This window comes from Hyaena hyaena, unplaced genomic scaffold (assembly GCF_003009895.1).
Source record: "Hyaena hyaena isolate Hyena2069 unplaced genomic scaffold, ASM300989v1 scaffold_133, whole genome shotgun sequence".
NCBI classification, from domain to species: domain Eukaryota; kingdom Metazoa; phylum Chordata; class Mammalia; order Carnivora; family Hyaenidae; genus Hyaena; species Hyaena hyaena.
The window spans coordinates 3,278,509-3,302,846 of record NW_024080765.1 but is presented as its reverse complement, the minus strand read 5'-3'; the positions used below and the strand labels follow the sequence as shown (position 1 = coordinate 3,302,846).

General features: G+C 38.8%; 2 protein-coding genes and 1 pseudogene across 2 annotated transcripts in view; 2 read left to right on the top strand and 1 right to left on the bottom strand.

Annotated features, from left to right (window-relative positions):
- The window catches only part of LOC120235591 (collagen alpha-2(I) chain-like), a 33,891-nt gene extending 29,552 nt beyond the window's left edge, over nt 1–4,339 (bottom strand). The window contains exon 1 of the mRNA XM_039237980.1: nt 4,279–4,339. Coding sequence (XP_039093911.1) covers nt 4,279–4,339 — 61 coding nt within the window. The remainder of the gene's footprint in view (nt 1–4,278) is intronic.
- Nucleotides 1–24,338, top strand: part of RALA (RAS like proto-oncogene A) — a 72,354-nt gene that overhangs the window by 4,270 nt on the left and 43,746 nt on the right. The gene's annotated exons all lie outside the window — the stretch shown is intronic.
- Nucleotides 8,253–24,338, top strand: part of LOC120235590 — a 28,882-nt pseudogene continuing 12,796 nt past the window's right edge.

Sequence of the window (24,338 nt, the reverse complement as noted above, 5' to 3'; positions counted from 1 at the left end):
ATAAAGAAAGACATAAAAATTAAGAGAGAGAGAGAGATCATGCACTGAGGCAACATGGATGGACCTAGAGGATATAATAAGTGAAATAAGTCACACAGAGTAGGAAAAGTGCCATACGATTTCACTCGTATTTAAGAAACAAACCAAAGAAAAAGGGAGACAAATACAAAAACACACTCCTTTTTTCAATATTTGTTTATTTTTGAGAGACAGAGTGCAATGGGGAGGAGGAAAGAGGGAGAGGGGGAGAGAGGGGGAGAGAGGGGGAGAGAGGGAGAAAGAAACTGAAGCAGGCTCCAGGCCCAGAGCTGTCAGCGCAGAGCCCAACACCGGGCTTGAACTCATGGACTGTGAGATCATGACCTGAGCTGAAATCGGACGCCCAACTGACTGAGCCACCCAGGGGCCCCTAAAATACACTCTTAAATACAGAGAACAAACCTGTGGTTTCCAGAGAGGAAGAGGGTGGAGGAGGTGAGATAAACAATTAACATAGACTTATCCTGAGGAGCACTGAGTAATGTATCAATTTATTGAGTCATTATATTGCACAGCTCAAACTGGTAAAACACTGTTAATCATACTTCAATCAAAAAGGGAAGAAAAAGGGAGTGGCTGGGTAGTTCAGTCAGTTAAGTATCTGACTTCAGCTCAGGTCACGATCTTGTGGTTTGTGAGTTCCATTCCAGCACTGAGCCCTTGACAAGAGCTCAGAGCACAGAGTCTGCTTCAGATTCTATTTCTCCCTCTCTCCCTCTGCCCCTCCACCCCCCCCCCCCCCAAAATAAACATAAAAAAAAAAAGCCTTCACAGGCCTTTGTCAGAAGTTCCCAAACTTTCTTAGTTCATGACATCCTTGTCATATCAATAATTTTTTTCACAGCATCCCTAGGTCAAAAGAAACACCTAACGATTTATTAAATTGGCCCAGACAACTTAGTAATTATTTATGTCCTAAAGATTTAGTAGCTATTTGAAAAAAATAATACACATAAATTCAATAACTTTTTTTCTTAACTGCAGAGTATTCCATGGCTTATTCAACCTGTGTCCTGTACTTCAGCATTTAAGTAATTTCCAATATTTGTCAATTATCAATGATGTTATAATGAAAATCTTTACATATGTGTGTCTTTGTATTGTTGGAGATAAATATTAAGGATAAATGCATATATAAGACTTACTAGATATTGACAGATTCCTCTCCTTAATGGAGCTCTACTATTCTGAATACCTTCCAGCAGTGTGTAAGAGTGCCGCAGCCTCACCAATGGACTATATTGTCAAGTGTTTGAATTTCTGCCAATCTCATAGGTGAGAAATGGTATCTCACTATAGTTTTAATTTGTAAATTGAACATTTTTTTATATTAAAGGGTCATTTTTTCACATTTTCAAGTGAAATGTTCATGTTACTTGCCCACTTTTAAAATGATTTTTGGTCTTTTCCCCTCAGGTTTTAAAAGTTCTCTTTATTTAAGAATGTTAACCATTTAGGGGCTCCTGGGTGGCTCAATCTGTTCAACGTCAACTTTGGCTCAGGTAATGATCTCATGGTTCTTGGGTTCAGGCCCCACATCGGGCTCTGTGCTGACAGCTAAGAGCCTGAAGCCTGCTTCGAATTCTATGTCTCCTTCTTCCTCTGCCCCTCCACCGGTCGCTTGTGCTTGCTCTGTCTCTCTCTCAAAAATAAACATTAAAAAATGTTTTAAAAATGTTAACCATTTAATTTTGATGTATGTTGCAGATACTTTGCCCAGTCATCTTTTGGCATTGCTTATTGGGTTTTTTGGACATAGGAAACTCTAGTGTAGTAAAATATATTAATCTTCCAATTTATTGCATCTGAATTTTTAGTCATCATTAGAGAGTCTTTCCTTATTCTCGGGTAATTCACCCATGCCTTCTTCTAGTAGTCTTACAGTTTCATTTTCCGCATTTAATTTTCTGATCCAGTTGGAGTACATTTCTGTATATGGTGTGAGGAATGGATATAATGTTAATCATTTTCTACATGCTATCCAGTTGTGCCAGTGCCATTTATTTTTTAAAAATCTTGGTTCCCTTATCATATACTAGACTTTATATGGAGTTCAGTGTATTTTAGTCTGTTGGGCTGCTCATGCACTAGTGCCACACTGTTTTAATCATTGAGGTGTTGTGTGTGATTTAGTGTCTGGTGGAGCGGCTCCCCATTGTAACGCGTCCTCTTCCATGTGGTCTCTGCTAGTCTTGCGTGTTTTACCTTTCCGTATGAACTTTGGCATCAGTTTGCTAAGTCCATTCATTAAAAAGCTCATTGCTATTTTTATTGAGATTGCATTAAACTTACAATTTAACTTAGAACTGATTTCTTGATGGTGATGTAGACATCTTAACCTAGAACAAGCAATGTTTTTTCATTTTCTTTTTTTTTTATTTATTTATTTCTAGGAGAGAGAGAGAGACAGCGTGAGCAGGGGAGGATCAGAGAGAGAGGGAGTCACAGACTGAAACAGGCTCCAGGCTCTGAGCTGGCAGTCAGCACAGAGCCCGATGCGGGGCTTGAACCCACGAACCGCGAGATCATGACCCAAGTGAAAGTCGGACGCTTAACCGACTAACCCACCCAGGCGCCCCTGTTTTTTCATTTTCTTAAATCGACTTTTGTGTCCTTGGAGAAAGGTTTATAGTTTTCTTCATATAAGTTTTGAACATTTCTTGTTAGGGTTTTTCCTAAGCATTTTATCTTTTGTTGTTGTTGCTATTATAAATAGAGTTATACATTATATCTTCTAACTGGTTGTTATTCACGTACATGAATATTGCTGATTTCTGCATGTTTTCCTACTACTTTGGCAAAGTCTTATTGTTTGAGTTACTTTTATCATTGCTTCTTTTAGGCTCAGATACGCTGTCATGTCACCTGTAGAGATTTCAATCCTTTCTTTTCCAATGGTTATGCCTCTAAATGTTTATCTTATCTAATTGCATTGATTAGTATCTGCAGAACATGTTAAACAGCGATATAACAGTATCTTTAATAAGAAATGCTGATTGCTTTATTGTATCATTTTTTCTGTGGATATACAAAAGTGTACATTCTGCTGGATATTACCTCAGCTGTAGAAGTGTCTTGCAGAGACGCTGTCTCTGTAAGAGATACTAAATGGAGATGCATGTGGTGAGAGGCAGGAAATACCGACTTCCCTAGTGGACAGAGCAAAGTACAAATATAAGCAAGATAAGGCCTGATACAGTTTCCCAGTTCACACAACCAGTCCCAAGTTTTGTTCTGAACTTTATTGCAGTCTTCTCTCAGCCAGTCCTGCTTGCCATAGGGTGACCTCCTTTTCTCCTCTAGGCTGAAGCTGCCATGGGTCTGTGACCATCTAAGGATTCCCTTCTAGGCTTTCACAGTCTTTTTTTTTTTTTTTTTATGTTTATTTATTTCTGAGAGAGAGCGAGCGAGCCCGCTGGAGCAGGGATGGGTCAGGGGGAGGGAGGCAGACAGAGGATCCAGAGCTGCACTGGCAGCAGAGAGCCTGATGTGGGGCTTAAACTTACAGACCATGAGATCGACCTGAGCTGAAGTCAGATGCTTAACCAACAGAGCCACTCAGGAGTCCCTAGGCTGTCTCAGTCTTAAGTGGTTTCCTTGTATTGTAGACAGATAAATTAGGCTTACCTTTTTATTGATGCAGTCATGGCTTGGGTCCTTGGGTCTGTAGGTCATATAGCAAGGCAGCTTTATAATTAAATGAGCTTACCCCTGAGAGTGACCTAGAGTACACGGATGTGGGGTTGTTCCAGACAAGTTTGTAGGGCCTGGATCATCTGTTCTTTCTCCAGAATTCGTTTTTGAAGACCCCGTCTTCTAGCTAGAAGTGATGTGTTTGTGTGGAATCAGGCATCCAGCGTACGTGCTGTGCACATGTCAATTGTGGACACGCACCAGTGCTGCCTCCCAAGTTCTAGAGGTGCTTTCATTCCACTGCCGTCTAATGCACCCAGAAAGCTTAAATAGCACGTTTTCTGTACATTCTTATAATTTCACAATTATCTAGTTCATTTGTGACCTTTTAGTCCACATCCTGTTGTCTGTCTTTGTCATTCTAAGCTTTTCCTGTCCCAGGAGTGCTGGGAATTAACTTCTTGTCGTCTGTGCTGAGGTGCCCTTCCCTGCAAGTCCCTACAACTCTGGGTCCGTGGCCTGTTGTCAGTCTTCACGGTTCCAGAAGCACTGGTAGGCGGGGTGTTTAATAACTCTCTGTCCCCGCTTTGAGGAGCTCTCACTCACCAGCCGTTTGTCCCTCTCCACTTTTCCTGGGACCCCCGTTGCCTTTTTCTCTCTGGGTCATGTTGCCGCACTGGCGTGCAGTTTGTGGGGTGCCTTGCCGTGAAGACCCTCAAGTCTCACCCTCGGGACATCAACCCACCGGCACCTCGATGGCAGATCTTGGGCAGGAGGCTGGTTTTTCTTCTCTTCCTTTGTCTTCTCCCACCCCCACCTTTTAAGTCTGAGGACATCCTGTCCCCCCGCGTCCTTCTGCAGAAGACATTTGTCTGTGACAGAAAATCTCCATTCCCGGAGGTCTCTGGCTACCCTAGTCTTAAGGTTTGGATTCTTGGTAACTTTCCCACTACTCTGTTAGTCTCCAGGGTCTCCCTACCTCACGTGTCTGCGTCATACGACTAAGATAATTCTCTCTGTCTTTTATTTCATTTATTCTCATTTACTGCTGCGGGTTTTAGTAGCTTTCTTAGTCCTTCAGAATAAAATAAAACTTGGTCATGTGCTCTGCCTGTCTCCTTTCATCATTTGCTTTGGCTTAGATCATAAAACCCATTCTTGTCTCTATATTTTGTTTTGTTTTTAAAGTTTATTTGGTTACAACTGTTTAAATTCTTTGTACAGTAACTGGTCATTTATATTTTTTATTCTATGAATGGTCTTTTTATGTCTTTTGTGTATTTGAAGGGCATGGGTACTGGATTTCTTGTTTAAATAACAGATTTATTGAGATGTAATTCACATATCACAGAAGTTACTCTTTTAAAGTTTAATTTAGTGGTTTTTAATACAGTCACAGAATTGTGCAGCTGTCACCATTATCTGATCTGACAACATTTTCATGACCCCAAAAAGAAACCTCAGGCTCATTAGCCTTCCCTCCTGATTCCCTCCACCCCCAGCCCCAGGGAACTACTGATCCACTTCCCATCTGTACAGATTTTCCCATTCTGGACATTTCTGGATTCCATAAATGGAATCCTACAATATGTGATCTTTTGTGTTTGGCTTTTTTTTCACTTAACATAATGTTTTCAATATTCAGCCACGTTGTAGCATGTATCAGTACTTCATTCCTTTTTACGGCTAAATAATGTTCCAGTGAATAAATATAGCACATTTCGTTTATCTGTTCATCCATTGATGGACATTTGGGTGCTTCCACTTCTTGCTTATATTGGATAATGATGCTATGAAAATAGATGTACGTGTTTCTGCATGGACATGTGTTTTCATTTCTCCTGGGTGTGTGTGTATATATATATATATATATATATATAGGAATGAAATTAGTTGGTCATATGGTAACTCCACATTTAACATTTTGAGAAACTGCCAAGCTGTTTTCTAAAGCACCTGCACCATTTTACATGCTTCCTATTGGCGTATAAGGCCTCCCAGTTTCTCTGCATCCTCACCAACGTTTGTTATAGTCCACCTTACTAATTACAGCCATCCTAGTGGGTGTGATTATCTTCTTTCATCTGCTAGAATACTTTGTCTAACCTGCCCTGTGTAGTGAAGTAATGTACATCACAGCATATCATGTCTTTTTCTTCTTAGACATTTTAGTTTGAGGTCCAATTCCAAAAATGTTTTCTTTATTGTAAAAACTATAAATGTGGCTTTTTGTTAGAACTTCTAAGTAAACTTTGGTTTTGATTCATAACAAGATTTCTGTTTTACATTAGTGTGTCTGATGAGTTTCAAGCTGTTACAATTTTCAGTTGTTAAAAGCACACTGTTACGAATTGTGGCATAACAAGTAGACAAAGTGCCTAAGTTAGAGAGTGAAGGGAATCATTCATAATGAACACTGACAATGTTTTCAAGAATCGTTGGTGCGGCATTGACTCCAACATTGAGGAACACCGATTATAGACATGAGTAACCCAGAATGGTGCTAGGTTTACTCCTGTGTTTGTATCCTTATTCTTACTGGGAAGATAAAGAGTGTAACTGACTAAATTTTTAAAAATGAAACTGAGCACTTTTGTGTACATGTTCTCATTTGATCTTAATACCAGCCAAGGCATATAGGTGGGATGGGTGCTCTTTGGGAAGGGAAAATTTATTGACCTTCATTCAAAATGTTTTATTGAATGTACCTATAACTTAGAGATTTCCACATCAACTAATAAGTATGTTGCTCTGTCTTAAATTATTTCAAAAAGTATTGGTTAACATCAGAATTTTCATAAAACTCTAACTTGTTCTCAGCATAATTATTTTATTTTTTAGTTCTCATTTGTTCCCTGTTATTATCTGCATCTTAACAGTTATAGAATAGAGGTGGCAGTATCTATACCTCAAATATGTGCCTCTTTCTGAAATACATAGAAATCTGCATTGGTGATTCTTTTACAATTTGGTTATCTTTTAAAATGAGAGTGCTCTTCCCTGGACCCCCAAGTTTGTATTTTGAAACATTTCCAACTTACAAAAAAGTTTAAAGAGTAGTATATTGAATGCCTGTATTTCCCAATTGTCCTCTCTTCACCAATTACTGATTATTATTTTGCCGTATTTGCTTTATCTAAGTATAGTATAGATGCTTTTATTCTTCTCTAATTTGAAAGAAATTGGAGACCTCATGAAACTTCGCCTCTGTGTACTTCATCTTACATCTTCTGCGAATAAAGGCATTCTCCCTTATCATCATAATACTGTTGTTTAACACGTAAGGAAGTTAGTAATAATTCCATAACATCATCTGTTATGTAGCCCAGATTCAGATTTCTGTAGTTGCCACCGATTGTCTTTAATAGCTGTTTTTCCTCTCATCCAGGGACCAGTCAAGGTTCGTGATTTCTGTTTGCTTATTATGTCTCCTTTCGTCTCTATTTCATTTTTTCTAGTTAACTTTTTCGAGATACAATTTACATATCATAAAATTCACCCATTTAAGTTTACAGTCATTTTTAGTAACTGGTTGTGTAACCATCACCAATATCCAGTTTTAAAACATTTTTGTCACTTCAATAAAGTTCCTTTGCCCATTGTAGTTAATCCCCATTCCTACCTCCAGCCCCAGGCAGCCGTTAACTTATGTTCCATCCCCACAGATTTGCCTTTTCTGGGCATTACTATAACTGGAATCATACCATGAGAAATCTTTGGGATTTTTTTTTTACTGAGCATAATTGTTTGCCGGCTCATCATTTTTTGGCATGTGTCACTAATTCTTTTCTTCTTATTCGTGAATAGTAGGTCAGTATTCCAGTTAATGGATATACTGCAATTTGCTATCCATTTTCCAGTTGATGGACATTTGGATTGTTTCCCTTTTTTGGTTATTATGAATAATTCTGCCATGAACATTCATGTGCAAGGCTTTGTGTGGACGTATGGTTTTATTTCTCTTTTATATACCTAGGAGTAGAAATGCTCAGTCATATGGTACATTTATGTTTAACCTTTTAAGGAAGTGCTAAACTGTTTTTCCAAAGTGGCCTCGCATTATTTTGCGTTCCCACCAGCAATGTTTGAGAGTTCCCATTTCTCTGCACCTTTAATAGTGGTTATTCGTCTTTTTAGAAATTATTATGGCCAGTCTAGTGGGAATAAAATTGTATCTCGTTGTGGTTTGTTTTTTTGTTGTTGTTTTTTTTTTGCATTTCCTTATTTCCCTGATGACTAATAGTGTTGAACGTCTTTTCATGTGTTTATTAGCCTTCACAAATTGTCTTTGGTGGAATGTCTACTCAAACCTTTTTTCCTAGTTTTTAAAATTGGGTTATCTTGCTATTGAGATGTCAGTTCTTTGTGTGTTCCAGTTACAAGTCCTTCATAGATAGGTGATCCGCAAAGATTTTCTCCTGGAGAATGCTGCGTTTGGTTTGTTTTGGTAATGATGTTAACCATGAACCTTGCTTAATTTTTCTCATTCGCTATGGGGGCTTTTCTAGACAATTGGAATAAAAGCTAAATCTTTTCTTAATTCTTCCACGTGTCTAGCTAGTACAGAAGTAGAATAGACGATGACAGTGATAGTCACCGCCACCTGCGTTTTGCAGTTAAGCAGTGAGAGACTTCTTTCGGAACCCTGAGAAGCAAGTAGACACACTGGGGGAATTAGGGCTCTTTCATCTGTAAGAGGCAGAAATCCAGTTTAGACCCGTAAGCAAAGCAGAATGCCAGTGTTCCTCACTTCTTCAGCTCTGCTTCTTTGGCCGAACCTTCACATGTGGCTGCGTTGATCTCCAGATTCAGTTCTTCCCGGCTCGGCAGAAAGAGCCAGTCTTTCCCCCTGGCCGAAGAATGGAGTACTCTGGCCAGGTTAGGTCTCTTGCCCTGCTTCTGAGAGATGTGGAGCATCTGGATTTGCAGTCCTGTTTTAACACGGGAAGGAAGGAGTCGCTCCTTCTAGAAGGACGGACGCCAGCAGACAGACTATGTATATGTTTGCTTCTTCAGGGCTGCCAGGTCATTTTTTTGCCCACTTTTATGAAATGAAACCAAAAGTAATGACTAGAAAGTTGATACCTGGAGTTTTTGGGGAAAAAAACACATTTGTTACCTGATTAATTTTAACACTAAATTAGCCTTTACATGTAGTACTTTTTCTTATCTAAACAAATTCATGTGATGTGTGCTTTAAATGAAAACATTTCATATCCCCCTTCCCCCTCCGATGGAGGCGAGAGGCAACCGACCTTAGCAGTGATAACAGCTTGGTAACTGTGGCTGATTGTTCTGTACATCTCTCGAGAGTTCTTTCCTGTAGTGCTCTTTAGCTTTCTGAGGGGGGCTTTTACCCATCTCGGAGCGCCTACATTCCTTCAGATTGCTGAAATCCATTTTTTTATAATTAGTTTCCTTCCTCTCCTCTTTCATTTACTTGGATTCTCAAACTCTGTCAGTGTCCATATGTTGAATGATTCATCCTTGAAGTGATTTTTTTTTTTAAAGTAAGGCTAGTTCCCAGTTCTTTTCGTGATATTGGGTGTGTGATGTATATGGTGGTGGTGACGACGCTGTTGATGAAGTTGTGATTTTCCTGCTCAAAAAGGAAATAATTGTTATCACTTAAGTGTTTCTTATCTAAAGTCTTTAATAGCTCTAACTGCTATATAAATACCATCAGAAAGTTGAACAAATAACTGGATACTGTGTGGCTGGTGGTTGCCTCCGTGCTCTCCCAGTACTCTTTAGGGTTTGTTTTCAGCATGAAAGTCAAATGCAGAAATGAGAACTTGTGGTTTGGGGCTGTCTGTATCAGATGTATCATCTCTCATAGAATTAGAAGAGTGTACCTTGAAAGGTTTCCTAATGTATTCTTCCACTATTTACAAAAATCCCCTCAGAACTACCCAGCCACTAGCCATTGCTTAACCACTTGTAGTGATCTTGTGGAAATCTGGGTCATTTTTAGATGTGTTCACTTAAAACTTCATTCTTGGGGTGCCTGGGTTGCTCAGTTGGTTGGGCGGCCAGCTTCAGCTCAGGTCATGATCTCATGGTTTGCGTCCAAGCCCCACGTGTGGCTTTCTGCTCTCAGTACGGAGCCCACTAGAGATTCTCTGTCCTCCTCTCTCTTTGCCCCTCCCCCGCTTGCACATATTCTTTCTTTCTCTCTCTCTCTCAAAAATGAATAAACATTATAGGGCACCTGGGTGGCTCAGTCGGTTAAGCGTCCAACTTCGGCTCAGGTCATGATCTCACAGTTCGTGAGTTCGAGCCCTGAGTCGGGCTCTGTGCTGCCAGCTCAGAGCCTGGAGCCTGTTTCGGATTCTGTGTCTCCTGCTCACGCTGTCTCTCTCTTCTCTCTTTCTGTCTCTCTCTCTCTCTTTCTGTCTCTCTCTCTCTCATAAATAAACAAAACATTTAAAAAATGAATAAACATTAAAAAGAATACTTTCTTGTTTTGAACTGAAGTGTATTATCCTGTGACTCCTCGTTGTTCCTAGTTTGCTCTCTGAAGAAGCACTTAGTACACAAACCTATTTTTGATCCCTTGTTACACAATGCATCTGTTGTCCGAATTGAGAACAGTCACTTTACAGATACCTTTCTTCAAATAACTGAAAATAGCAGTGATAATGACTGCTTTGCTGGCTTCCCAAGTGTCTGCCGGCTTGGGCCATACGTCCCTCATTTCTTTAGTTCTTAACTATCCTGATCACAGGCTTCCAGAAATCATATCGTAACAGTCACTTCTTTTGAGGTCAAATTTTACAGTCAAATATGAAATACTTCAAGAAGAAGGAGGAAACTAGAATCTATAAATTTCCTTCTGTGGCCAATCTCTGACCCTAAACAATTTCAGATTCCTTATTTCCATTTAATTGTCCAGATAATCATATGAGGTAGACTATGAGGAAACTTAAAGGCTATGCTATTAAGAATCAGGAAATAAAGTTTAAAAACAAATGGAAAAAAAACAACATATGTTTAAACAGCCAGAGTAGAAATGCATAGTCCTAGCACTGAAGGCTGGGACGAATCTGATGCTCCCAGCCATCTTTCAGAACTCTTACTTTATGTCTAACTACAGTAAGCTTGGTAGTTTACATCCAAACAATTTTTAGGGGTGAAGGGGTGCTGCTGAAAGCAAGTATGGGGGCAGCAGTGATCAATGAGGAACAGCTCTGAGAGGAAGGGAAGGGGCAGGAAGACTTAGAAATGATAATAGGAGAATTCAGAATTCCACATACTAAGACTATTAAATCCAGGCAAAACTGCCCCGGATTCATAATAGCCTGTAAAAACAGGATGATTGTTGATCATTATAGTTCTGAGCTATCAAGGAATTGTTTTTTTTTTAACTATTCAGTTAAGTCGAGGAATTTGTGAGGCATACAGTTCTGAGTTCAAAATCTTTGTTGAATACACCTCAAAAATTAAAATACCATCCTACGTGGATACTGCTTCTGGTGGGCCAAATCACTTGTTTTCTCATCGATTATCATCTCTCTATTAAATTCCCATGATGATTATTTTTTTAATGTGTATATGTTAAGCGTTAAGTAAAATAAGGTACTCAGTAAATCGTAGCTATTCACTTGTTGATGATTGAGTGGGGAAGGTGATCTATACAGTTAGAGTTTGTCATTTCTTATAACTTTGGCTGAATTACCAAGGTTTTCCCACCTCAGATGTGTTAAGGTTTATCACAACTTGACTTCTCTTTGTGTGGTAGCATATTCTGGTCTACCCCCCCTGCCATCAGTTGTTAAATATTTAGAGAATGCTGTTATTAGACTAAGCAAAACATAGTTTAAGTTTTCATATAAAAATGTATGTTAATACTTAAAAAGTTATCTGGTTAGCAGTTACTTTCTTTTGGATTAGGAACTACAAGTATAAGGTTATATCACTCCCGAAATACTGTAGGTTTATCCTTCGTCTCCTCTTCTCCCAAACCCCTGCTGTTCGTTTGGTTGCGGTTTTGCTGTAACTAGTCCAATAGCTACTACCCTTTATTCTTCTAAGTGTTAGCTGGATCTAATCTTACTCCATCTTTAAATCTTTGATACAAATATTGACAATTTGTTTTTTAATCAAAAAAGATTAAGATGTACAATGCCCAAATATTTATGGGGTCTTCTTTTTGGCTGTTTAAAACCTAGTAGTAATCCTTTGTCAGAGCGTTGCTACCATTGAAGATTATAAAATAGTAAGTTTATCTATGTTTTTAGTGAAATTTTAGTAACTTCATATTAAGAACAGTTGGTCATGCATTGTAGAATGTCTATCATTACCTGACACATTAGTGAAAAACGTAGGAAACCCACCCTCTGCTTATAAATTACTTTGTGCTGTTTCTTGATGTTGGCGGATTAAGAGGTAGGATACATCTAGACTTTTCAATGACTTCCCTTATAAACTAGACTAGTTGTAACATCATTTGGGTTGAGAACTCAGGATTAATTTTTTCAACTTACTGTCAGTGTAAAATATTTTCACTTATATTAAAATGTTTGGGCCAGGGATACATAGTAGCAAGTTTCCTTTCTGTAGCTTATTTCTGCTATATCTATTAGTCAATCAACCTATGTTTCAAGTCTGTGGTGTGGAAGGTGGGGCAAGAGGGTTTGAAAGAAGAATTCCCTTTTAAGGCCGTCATATGAAAGTAATTTTGAGGTGAAGATTTCTACTAATGTGTTTTCTTCATTCCAAAACTGGGACACGTTGGCAATAATGTTTCGTAAATAAAATAAATAAGGGAAGATTGATGGTATTTGAGGGTTTTTTTATAGGTTATTTTGTCCATTCTTTAATATTTGAAGCTGACAGACATCCATTTATTGTCAGTAGGATGAAAAGTTTCTGAGAGAAGTTTAGAACGTCTGGGGGGAGACAGTCTGGTGTGGTGACATGAACATAGGTTTTACTTAACAAAAAGTGTGTTGAATGAATGAGCACCTGTTGTGTGCGAGGTACTGTGTTGGACACATAAATGGACGAGCACTCAGCCTAGGCTTAAGTAACAAGGAGTGTTTTCCCCGTGATTACCAGGAGGATGAGCTGGAGTTTGGTAAAAGAAATGGATCAGGTTGAATTAGATACTGCGGGTTCAGGATCAGGTAATCAAATTCATGCCATGAATTTAGAATGAGTGCTGCATATTCCTGAGGGGTGAGGAGGGGAAAGCAAAAAGACTCTGAGGGAGAGGGTTGGGAGGGGTGTAGAGAGATCCTAAGGGCCCCCGGCTCAAGCCCTTGGGAGCCATTGAAAGAATTTAGGAAGTGTTATGATCAGATTTGCATTTTGATTGCTCTCTATAGCAGTGCTTCTGAAATTATCTTTGGTGAAGAACTATTTAAAAATTTTCCAATATGTATCATACATATTTACATATGTATGTTTGTAAAATACAATACAAATGAATTACTAGAAAAATGAAAATTTCAAAACAGCAAGCCCATTTTAAAAGATTGACAGGATACCTGGGTAGCTCAGTTGGTTGAGTGTCAGACTCTTGATTTTGGCTGGGATCATCATCCCAGGGTCGTGGCATCAAGCCCTGCATCAGGGTCTGCTCTGAGGGTGGAGTCTGCTTAAGATTCTCTCTCTGTCTCTCCTTGTCTGTCTGTCTGTCTCTCTCTCACTGTCTCTCTCCACCCCCCTTGCCCCTCTTACCTGCTTGCATGTGCACTCTCTCTTAGAAAAAAACAACTGAAAAAACTCATTGAAAAAATAAAAGTTAGACTGAACAGACATAAAATTACTCTTAGGTTCTCTGTAAGTTTCCAAACATACACTCTCAAATTTGTTCTTTCTTAGTCATTAACTAGTTAGGTTTTGACTACCTCTGCCACAGGGGAATTATCTCTTTTTGATCATGTGCCCCATCACTGCAGTATTCTAGAAACTCCCATGTATATATTTACTTTTAAATCACATACATGTACTGCTGTGCAGTTATACAAAATCCATTATAAATCATAAAATATAGGTTAGAAAATAATGGGAGGTTATATAACCTTTTTAAACTTAAAAGTTTTATTAATAGTATAAAAATTTTTGTTGGCACTAAAGCATTGTTTAGTAAAAGCACTGTAGTCAAATGTGCTTTATTATAACTTTTGCAGGTCTTATTCATACACCAGATAAATAGTATATTAAATCTTCATGTTGTATACAATTTGTCAACTTTACGTAAACAAAGCTGGAAAAAATAGGTAAAAAAAACAAGTACTTTTTAGGCCTTCTTGCAGGTGTTTGGAGATATGGTAGACCATATATATGAAAAAAAAAATCTCTGTTCATGTGATCTTCATTCTAGTGAAAGTTAACACTTTGTGAAAGGGTGATTCAAAGACTTGGTTTTAGGTGCGGTCTGTTTTGTATTTGTCTTAATGCTTGTCACATTTGAAATAGATGCCTCATAAAGATACGGATTTAAAAAAATGGGAGAATGGGGGCACCTGGGTGGCTTAGTCGGTTAAGCGTCCGACTTTGCTTAGGTCATGATCTCGCGGTTCGTGGGTTCAAGCCCCGCGTCGGGCTCTGTGCTGCCAGCTCAGAGCCTGGAGCCTATTTCAGAGTCTGTATCTCTCTCTCTGACCCTCCCCTGCTCATGCTGTCTCTCTCTCTCTCTCTCCTAGAAATAAATTAAAAAAAAAAAAGGGAGAATGATGTTGTTAGTTGTGTGAGCATAATAATACAGTTAATTTTATCTAACCATTAAGGACAGATGATTAATGAAATGTCTTGCTGATTTCCATTTTCTCTGATGTCAGTTCTTGCAGACTTATCAAAACGTGTTTCCTTTTTGTGTGTATTTGTAATAAATGTTTTCAAAATCCAACAAAACTATAGATTTAAACAAGTTAGAAATTAATTTTCAAGTTAGTGTTCAGATGAGGTTATCTTTTAAGGTAGGCACATTTACATTCATAACAGTAAAAGCTTGCCAACCCCTGGTGTATTCCATTCACTGTTACCACCCTGTCTTAATCACTGTAGCTATGAAAGAAGTCTTCACAGTTAGTAGAGAAGGAGTCAGCAAAGGTTTTCTCAAACAGCCAAAATATTAAATACAGGCTTTGCAGGCCATGTGGTCTCTGTTACAACCATTCACCTCCGCTGTTGTAATAAACCACAGCCATAGCCCATATGTAAACAGAGGGGAGTGGCTACATCCCATTAAAACTTCATTTACAAAAAGAAGTGTTTTGCCATAAACCTAAAACTGCCCTAAAAAATAAAGTCTGTTGGGTCACCTGGCAGGCTTAGTTGGAAGAGCAAGTGACTGTTGATCTTGGAGTCGTGAGTTTGAGTCCCATGTTAGGCGTAGAGATTACTTAAATAAATATTTTTTAAAAATAAGGTTTTTTAAAAAAGAAATACAGACATAAGAAACAGCACCACTTTTGTGTTGTTCCTGTGGAAAATGCATAACTTGAATCTAATCATCAGACAAAACTCAATTTTAGGAGACAGTCTATAAAATAATTCGTCATCTTCAAAATTGTCAAGTTCATGAAAGTCACAGCATGAGAAATCACTCCAGACTGAAGGAGGCTGAAGAGATGCAACAACTAAATGCAACAAATGATTCTAAGCCAGTACAGAATCTTCAATAGGGTCTGAGGATTCTATCAAAGGACCGTGTTAATGTTCATAGCCCAATGGTTAATGACTGTATTGTGGTTTTTCCAGATTGTCCTTGTTTGTTGGAAATAAACTCAGAAGTGTTCAGGTGAGATGAAGCAACATATCAGCAACTTACTCTTAAATGGCTCAGGGAAAAATCTTTCCGTATTGTACTCATAACTTTTCTATAAATTTGAGGTTGTTTCAACATTAAAAAAAATACATGTCATTAAAAGTAAGTAAAATAAGCTTATTACAGCAAAACACCCAAGCAGCCTAGTTTGCGAATCACTGGGTACTTGAATGCCTGTTCTTCACAGTCGTTTTGGATATTGTTGGTGTTACTGTTTCCATACAAATTTTAAAATCAGTTGCCAATTTTCACCAAAAAACCTGCTGTGATTTTTATTGGGATTGCATTAAATCTATAAATAAATTTGAGGAGTGACATTTTTTTTTTTTTACAATAATGAGTGTTCCAATCCATAAACTTGAACTAAAGCATTCTTTAGGTCTTCTTCAAATTTTTCATCAGTGTTTTATAATTTTCTATATAAAGTTCTTTGTGGTCACCATCCTCTAAATTGCCCACCAAAATTGTTGCTTCTTGGTATTCACATCCTTTCACACTGAATAGGGCTGGCCAAATGACATTGTGTGACTGCCAAGACTAGGCCATAAAAGATATTTTGGCTTCCGCCTTGCTTTCTTGGATCACTCATCTGGAGAAAGCAGTGGTTATGTTAAGACAGCATTTAGGTAGTCCAGTGGAGAGGCCCAGATAGCGAAGAACTCAGAGGCTTTCTGCCACAACAGTGATGTGAACGAGCTATGGTACAAGCAGAATCTCTCCAGTGTTTAAGCCTTTAGATGACGGCAGCTTGAAAACATCTCGATTGTAGCCTCATGAGAGTCTGAGCTAGAATCACCTACCTAGGCTGCTCAAACTGTAGGATAATAAATGCTTGTTATTTTAAGTCACTAAGTTTTAGGGTAATTTGTTGTGCAGTAACAGACAACTGACACAGTCAGATACATATTTTTAAGTTTTCATTCTCAAATTCTATTTCCTTTTTTGTGGCAAAATACATATGCTATTTACTATCTTAAGCATTTTAATTGTACAGTTTAGTGGTAGTAAACACATTCACACTGTTATGCAGCTACCATCAATCCCCATAACTCGTTTCGTCTTGTAAAACTGAAACTCTGGATTGAATAAATAACCTCACATTCGTCTCTCCTCATAGTCCCTAGTAACCGCCAGTATACTTTCCATCTTTGTAATACTGACTAGTCTGACTAGTCTGAGTACCTCCTAGAAATGGCATCTTACAGTATTTGCCTTCTTGTGTTAGCTTACTTGGCTTTGCACAGTGTCCTCGAGGTTCATTCATGTGGTAGCATGTGTCACAACTTATCTGCTGTTTTGGAAGCACCTGGGTGATTCAGTCAGTTAAGCAAAATCCTACTCTTGATTTCAGATTAGGTCATGATCTCACAGTTCCTGGGTTCCTGACAGTGATTCCTGGGTCCCTGCTTGGAATTCTCTCTCTTTCCTCTCTGCCCCTTCTCCGCTTGTGCATGTGTGCATTCTCTCTCTCTCTCTCAAAATAAGTAAATAAACAAACAAACAAAAAAAGAACTTATAAGAAATAAACTTAAAAAAAATTATTTGCTTTCTAAGCCTGAATAATAATATTCCATTGCACATATATATATACTGCATTTTGCTTATTCATCTACTCATGGACATTGGGCTGCTTCCAGGCTATTGTGAATAATGCTGCTATGAACACAGGTGTACAAATATCTCTTCAAGACCCTGTTCTCAGTTCTTTTGGGTATAAACCAAGAAGTGGAATTCCTGGATTGTGTGGTAAGTCTAGTTTTAATTTTGGGGGGAACTGCCATACTGTTTTCTATGGTGGCCGTGCCATTTTATATTCCCACCAGCAGTGTACAGGGTTCTGATTTCTCCACATCTTTGCCAACACTTGTTTTCTGGTTTGTTGATTGTAGTCATCCAACCAGAGTGAGATGGTATCTCACTGTAGTTTTGATTTGCATTTTCCTAATAATTAGTGATGTTGAGTATTTTTTTCATGTGCTTGTCAGCCATTCGTTTATCTTCTGTAAAGAAATGTGTTTGTTCCAGTCCTTTACCCATTTTTAAACTAGGGTTTTTTTGTTGTTGTTGAGTTATAGGAGTTCTCTGTATATTATAGATATCAATCCCGTATCAGATACATGATTTGCAAATATTTTCTCCTTTTCTGTGGGTTGCCTTTTTACTCTGTTGATAACATCTTTTGACGCACAAAATGTTCTAATTTTCCTGATGTCCAGTTTGTCCATTTTTCTTTTGTTACCAATGCCTTTGGTGTCAGATCCAAGAAACCGTTGCCAAATCCAATATTGTGAAACTTTTGTCCTGTGGTTTCCTCCAAGAGTTTTTATTGTTTTAGGTCTTACATTAAGACCTTGATCTGTAATTCGTTTTTAAGTATAGAAGCAGAATGTTCTAAGTGTTGTGTTTTTAACAGTTTTGCTAAATTCACTTGTTAATATTGATAATTCAGTTCTTTTGGGATGTTGCCTATGAATAACCTGTGTTGCTTCTTCCTGTCCAGTGCTTTGCCTTTTATTTCCGTTCTTGCTTTATTGCACTGACTAGAATTTCCAGGAATTTACTGACTGGAAGTGATGATAGAAAGCAGTATTTTCTAATCCTTCATCTCAGAGGGAAAACATTTCCTATTTTACCTGTTAAATTTTTATAAATCTTATTTATCAATATAAAGAGGTTTCCTTCTTTTTCTAGTTTGCTAAGGCTTTTCTCATTCATGAACGAATGTTGCATTTTGTCCAACAAATTTTTTGCATCTGTTGAGATAATCATATGATTTTCTCCCCTTTTGTGAATTACATTGATTTGTCAGTGGAACCTTGTATTCCTCAAATAAATCCAGTTGGATCATGATTTTTTTTTTAATGTACCATATTGTCTGTGTTTAGTGTTTTCCCATCTGTGTTCATGAGAGATTGGCCTGTATTTTTCTTTCTTTTCCTTTTCAGGCTTTTATATCAAGATTATGTTGGTGTTACAAAGTGGGGATGTGGTCTCTCTTCTCTGTATGTTAGGGGTCTTTTATAAAATGAACCATGTTAATAACATAGCATTTTGTGCATTTCCAGTTTCAGTTCTGTTGTGTTAGCTATGAATTATCCAGAGAATAAATTTCAGACGCAGTACGACCTGTGTGTGCGTACCCTAGAACCCTCTGACTCATCCAAATCGCCCCATCAGTGGTGTATCTACATTGTTTTTCCATGTAGTACATGTTTTTGTGAAAGAAGCAGTTTACTTTTGGAGATAACCTTCTCTGATACCCATTGCTTTTTTAGCAAATAAAAAGCAGCTCTTGTGTGCTGTGTTATTCTAGAATCTAGAAAATAACTTAAACTGACACATTAGAAACATTTGCACCTTAATCTACCTGTCCCAAGAATCTTATTCTTCTTATTAGCCAAAAACCTACATGTTTGCCAGTATTTGTTGTTAGTGGAATGCATTTTAATTTGGCCTTTTGTTTTCTGTGTTATTTTAGACATTTTTACCATGACAGGAAGAATAAGCGTTAATAGACTATAATGTAGATTTCACTATTAATAGGGTGCTTGTGAACATTTATCGTTAAGTTCAGAGGGATTATATAAAGTTTTGCTTCAGTATAACATTACTTTAAAGAGGACTAAAAAACATGGACGTTTATTCATTTATTTTGAGAGAGAGAGAGAGAGAGAGAGCATGCACAAGTGGGAAGAGGCAGAGAGAGAGGAAGAGAAAGAAAATCCTAGGCAGGCTAGGCACTGACAGTGTGGAGCTGAATGTGGGGCTCAAACTCAAACTGAAATTATGACCTGAGCCGAAGTTGGACACTTAACCAACTGAGCCACCCAGGTGCCCCCCACCCCCAGACACTTAGTTTCTAAATACCTTAATAATTCTAATTGTTTCATACTACCATTCCTTAATCCTTTTAACTAAAATGAATGTGTTTTAGGATTTAGAATTCTTAGAACTTAAAAAAAGTAATTTTATGCATATACTAAATATTTCATGATTTGGTGCAATACCCCTTACTGAAATACTATTTCTACAGCAAAATGTACGACTATTCCTGCTAAATAAATCAATAATACAAATAGTCTCTTGTCTATTTGGTTCAGATTTTGCCTTGCATCAGTTTGCCCCATACTTACAGTGGGTGGGAGGACTTCATTATTCAGACCTTTTTGTTTTTTGTATTTTGATACTATGGCTAAATGTTGGTTAATGAGGAACAGCATGAGGTTTATCGTTTATGCTAGTGTGGGAGACAGCTCATCTCAGTGTTCCCCTTTTGTAAATGAAACTCCCTGATACTACTGGGGCTTGCCCAGAATAAAGACTGCAAATGCCAGTGTCCCTTACAGTTAACTGTGCAGCCTGGTGACTAATTTCTGGCCAGTGAGATCAAGTAGAAATGACCTGTGAAACCCCAAGAAGGGCTCTTAAAGTAGAGAGGGTTGCATACCTTAAGCTTATTTGTAATGCCTGGGAATCCTCTGTACCACGGGTACAGCTGCCTCCGAAAACACGGGGAGCATGCTGGTTGCTAGAGAACTTTGGAGCAACACTGTCAGCCCTGGATTGCCTGTCTTCTGTAGACTTCTATCATCATGGAAGTTAATGTCTATTTTTAACTGATGTTTTGGGTTTTCTGTCAGCAGCCAGACCTAAACCTAACAGAATTACATACATAAATCCATATTGCCATTTCAGTCTTCCATTTCAGTTTGGCTTACTTCTCACATCTGATTTACTTTCCCATCGTTTTCTTCCATGAAACTGGCGAAGAGCTCATACTAGAAGGGAAACTGAGTGAAAGCTCTGCAAGTGTCACTCACCTGCACTTGCACGAATCTTTTCAATTCATGATTTCTTTTCAGGAAGCTTATTAAATTATCTCTTGTAAAGATGTTTTAGGTAAAACTTAGGTAAAAATTTTGATATCTACCTACCTGGGTCGTGTAAACTGAAATACACTCTGATATCCTGACAGTGAAAAGCTGTGAGAGCACTACTCTCCCCCTCTGTCGATTGCTCACTCTTCCTCAGGGCCTGCCTCTCAAACTCCACATGGACCCTCCCCATTTGACAGAGAATCAGTGAGGATACCAGTGGCAGTCAGTATTTGGCTATTAGTAAAACTTAATTTCTCATTTTTTAACATTAGAAGCACATGTAAATACAAGTTCTGATATTTTCCCAGATTCCAGTGGTTCATTTTATATTCATCCTGGGGTACACAGAAGCCTGCTCTCAAGATCGATATTCCAGAGAATGCATTGGAAGGTGTCAGGCTATCAGGCTAGGATAATATGACTCTTAGAACAACCCAGGCCGATATGATAATGTCCTGAATTGGATCAGGGAGATTAAGAAAAGCAGCTGGATTTGAAATGTGGAGGAGATAGAATGTGTAGGGCTTGAGTAATTCATTGCACATGAAAAGTTAAGGAGAGGCATCAAGAATAACTGAAGTTTCTGATGTGGGTTCCTGAGCCTGAGTGCATGAGGATGCCATTCATTGAAATGGGGAATATAGGAGGAAGAACATCATCATTTTGAGTTTGAGTTGACTGAATATCCAAGTAGGTCGTTCTGAGCAGTAGGGCTTAGAAACAGATGGACTCTGTTTATATCAGCTTGTTAAAATCAAAGATTTGTAGTAACTTACACAGTCCTTTGAGTCTTGTATTTTGCATCTATTTGATGCCTGTCTTACAGGGTCATTTTAATAAATATTGCAAAAATATTAGAACACCATGGGCATTCATCCACAAACTTTAGCTCCCTCTCCTTTAAAAATAAGTAGGAGTATGTATTAGTTTGTATAAATAAATATAACTGAGTATCCCTATTTGCTTATGAGTGGATTCTTTCCAGTAGGAAGTCTACATAACCTCTACCCTTATGGGGCTTATTCTGAGAATTCTAGAATTATCCTTCATAGTGATCTGTGACTCAGCTAGGAAGATAATTTTTGAAGATATGCTAGAGGTAGAGTCCACTTAGTTGTCTCTCTGATCAGAATATTCCATCAGTTTCTGTAGCTATCCCGGATATGTTGTGTCCTTGTAACTAAAACTTTGGTGCATGATACATTAGGAATAGTGTAGGTTTGGGATTTCATAGACCTGTATTTGAATTCTGGCTTAGCTATTTCTTAGCCGTGTGACCTTGGATGTGTTACATAATTTTGGGGGCTCGGTTCCATGGCCTGTTACAAAAATCTAAACAAAGAAAATTCCTGTCTACTTCCCAGTGTTGTTATTGTTGCTAACATAAAGCCTTGGACGTTTCAGCCCTTTAATAAGTGTTGTTTCACTTCTGTGTCACCAGCTTATCAGCTACTCTGACACTTCTCCTATATAGCAGGTCATTTTTCCAGGAAGTTAGACTTCCCTGCCAACACACCTCCATACAGGTGGTGGTCAGATGCCTGCGGGTTTGGAGGGTATCTGTCATTGCATCAGTCTCTGAAGTCAGATCCAAAATTCTGCGCGTTTGCGGATTTTAAAGGGTCCAAGGCCCCTAGTGCAGTCCTCATTTTACAGAGCTGAAAGCCAGGGTCATTAAAACCCCTGAAGTTCCTAGAGGCTAGTGTGTGGCACTGCCTAGGACTGCTGCCTCATTGCTGGTCTTCTTTCTGCTGGAAGTTACCAGGGGCTTTGATTATGTTTTTTAAAAAAAACACTATGAAAATAGAACGTGAGAAAAAAGTTAACACACCATTTATTTTACCAATAAGTTTTCCATCACCTTAGACAGTATTTTTTGACTCTTCTCACAGTTAACTCATTTATTCAACAAATATTAAGTATCTGCTATGTGTTGTGCACTATATAAAGTAATGGAGATGTAACAAACAAGAAACAAAAATTCCCGGCCCCCATGAATCTTCTGTTCTCCCCAGGGGAGTCCTAACTAATGTGAGGGAGTGAGCCATGTATTTATTTCCCTGCTAGTGGAAGGACTGGCAAGATAACTTAGGACCTTACGTTTCATTGTAAGACTGTTGTTATTCAGAGTACCATGGAAATTCTTCTCAGGAGTAGATACATTTTGAGGGTAGTGCTTACAGATTTGCCAGGAGATAAGATGTGGACTGTGAAAGAGGAGCAAAAATGATTCATAAGGGTTTGGCCTGAGCAACTCAAAGAATGGGGTTGCTGTTTACTAAGATGAAGGGAAAACTGGGAGAGAGGCGGGTTGAAGTAGGTGAAATTACAAGTTTAGTTCTGGACACTTTGGAATTGGGACACGTAAGTTTGGAATACAACCAGCTGAAGCTGTCGAGTAGGCCGCTGCATAGGAGTCTGGCCTTCAGGGGAGAGATGAAATCTGGAGGTGTAAATTTGGGTGGCCTCTCTTATCAAAGTATACTGAGGGAGGTTATGAAGGAATGAATGTTGACAGAAAAAAGAGGTTCGAGTTGAACTCTGAGGTCCACCACACTTAGAACAAAGGGATCGAAAGGGAGCAGCCATAGAGATTTGAGGAAAACCAAGTGATTGTGGTGTCCTGGAAATCAAACACGGTATTTTAAGAAAAAGGGAGTGATCATTTGGGTCAGCTATAATGAAGGTTGAGAGTTGACAATTTGACTTAACAGTGTGAAGATCATTGATGATCTTAACAAAAGCCTGATTAAGAGGGGAGAATGAGGGGAGCAAATTCAGACACACTGAGTTGGAGAAATGGATTGAGAGTTTTTGTTTTGTTTTTTAAGATAGGAGAAGTAACGTGTATATTCAATAGAGAGGGACAAAATGGGTGCACTGGTTGGGGGCCCAGCACTTTGTGGAACAATATCTGGAGTTGGCTAGAGGGAATGGCATCTACTGTCTGACTTGGAAGCACTCATCTTAGCAGTTTTCATTTATAGCAGGTTGTCAAGCCACAGCTTCGGGGCCAAATTCAGCTTACCAACTGTTTTTAAAATAAAGTTTTATTGAAATGCAGCCACGCCCATTTATTTAGATGTTGTCTATGGTGGCTTTCAAGCCATCGCAGTGGAGTTGCATAGTTGCTGCAGAGAAGCCTAAGATATTTACTAGCTGGCTGTTTGCAGAAGGGGTTTGTCAACCCTAGATTTATAGTAACTGAAAGAGGAGATGAATATGAGTGGGAAAAGGGAAGTTGAAGGCAAATCTAAGGAACTGAACATTTTGAAAAAGGTATTCAACTGCTGTTTCTGGTTTGGGTCAGACCCGATAGGAAATCAGAACTTTGAATTTAGAGCAAAATAGGTTATAGTGCTTTTTCCTAAGGTGGGCTCTTAGAAGGACTCTGGTCTCCAGAGGTAGAAGCTAACTATATAGTCCACTGTTGCTGTGTTAGAAATTGCCCCGATCCCGATCTTACTCGCTTGAAACATCACACATTTATTATCTCACAGTTTCTGTGGGTCAGGAATCAGAAGCAGCTTAGCTCTCTCACAAAGCTGCAATCAGGGTGTCGGCCAGAACTCCGGTCATGTGAGACGGGGCTAGGTATAGAAGGCTGGCTTTCTGTCTCACTCACATGGTTGTTAGCAAGAGGCTTCGGTTCCTTGCCACATGGACTCCTGTCCACAGGACTACTCACAACACGGTTCCCCCCAGAGAGAGTGATGAGAGAGAGTGCCCGGGACAGAAACCTCAGTCTTATAACCTAATCCTGGAAGTGACGTGCAGTCACTTCTGCTGTATTGTGATGGTCAAACAGGTCAGCCCTGGTGCATCGTAGGCAGACACTACATGAGGATGTGAATTACCCACAGGTGGAGATTGTTGGGAGCCATCTTGGAGGCTGACTGCACACACTCGAACGTCTACAAAATTGTGCGTTATGCTGTATACTTCAGCTTTGCTGGGCCCACAGCAGCTATCAGTGACAATTTGATTATATTAAAGCCCCACCACAAAAACAC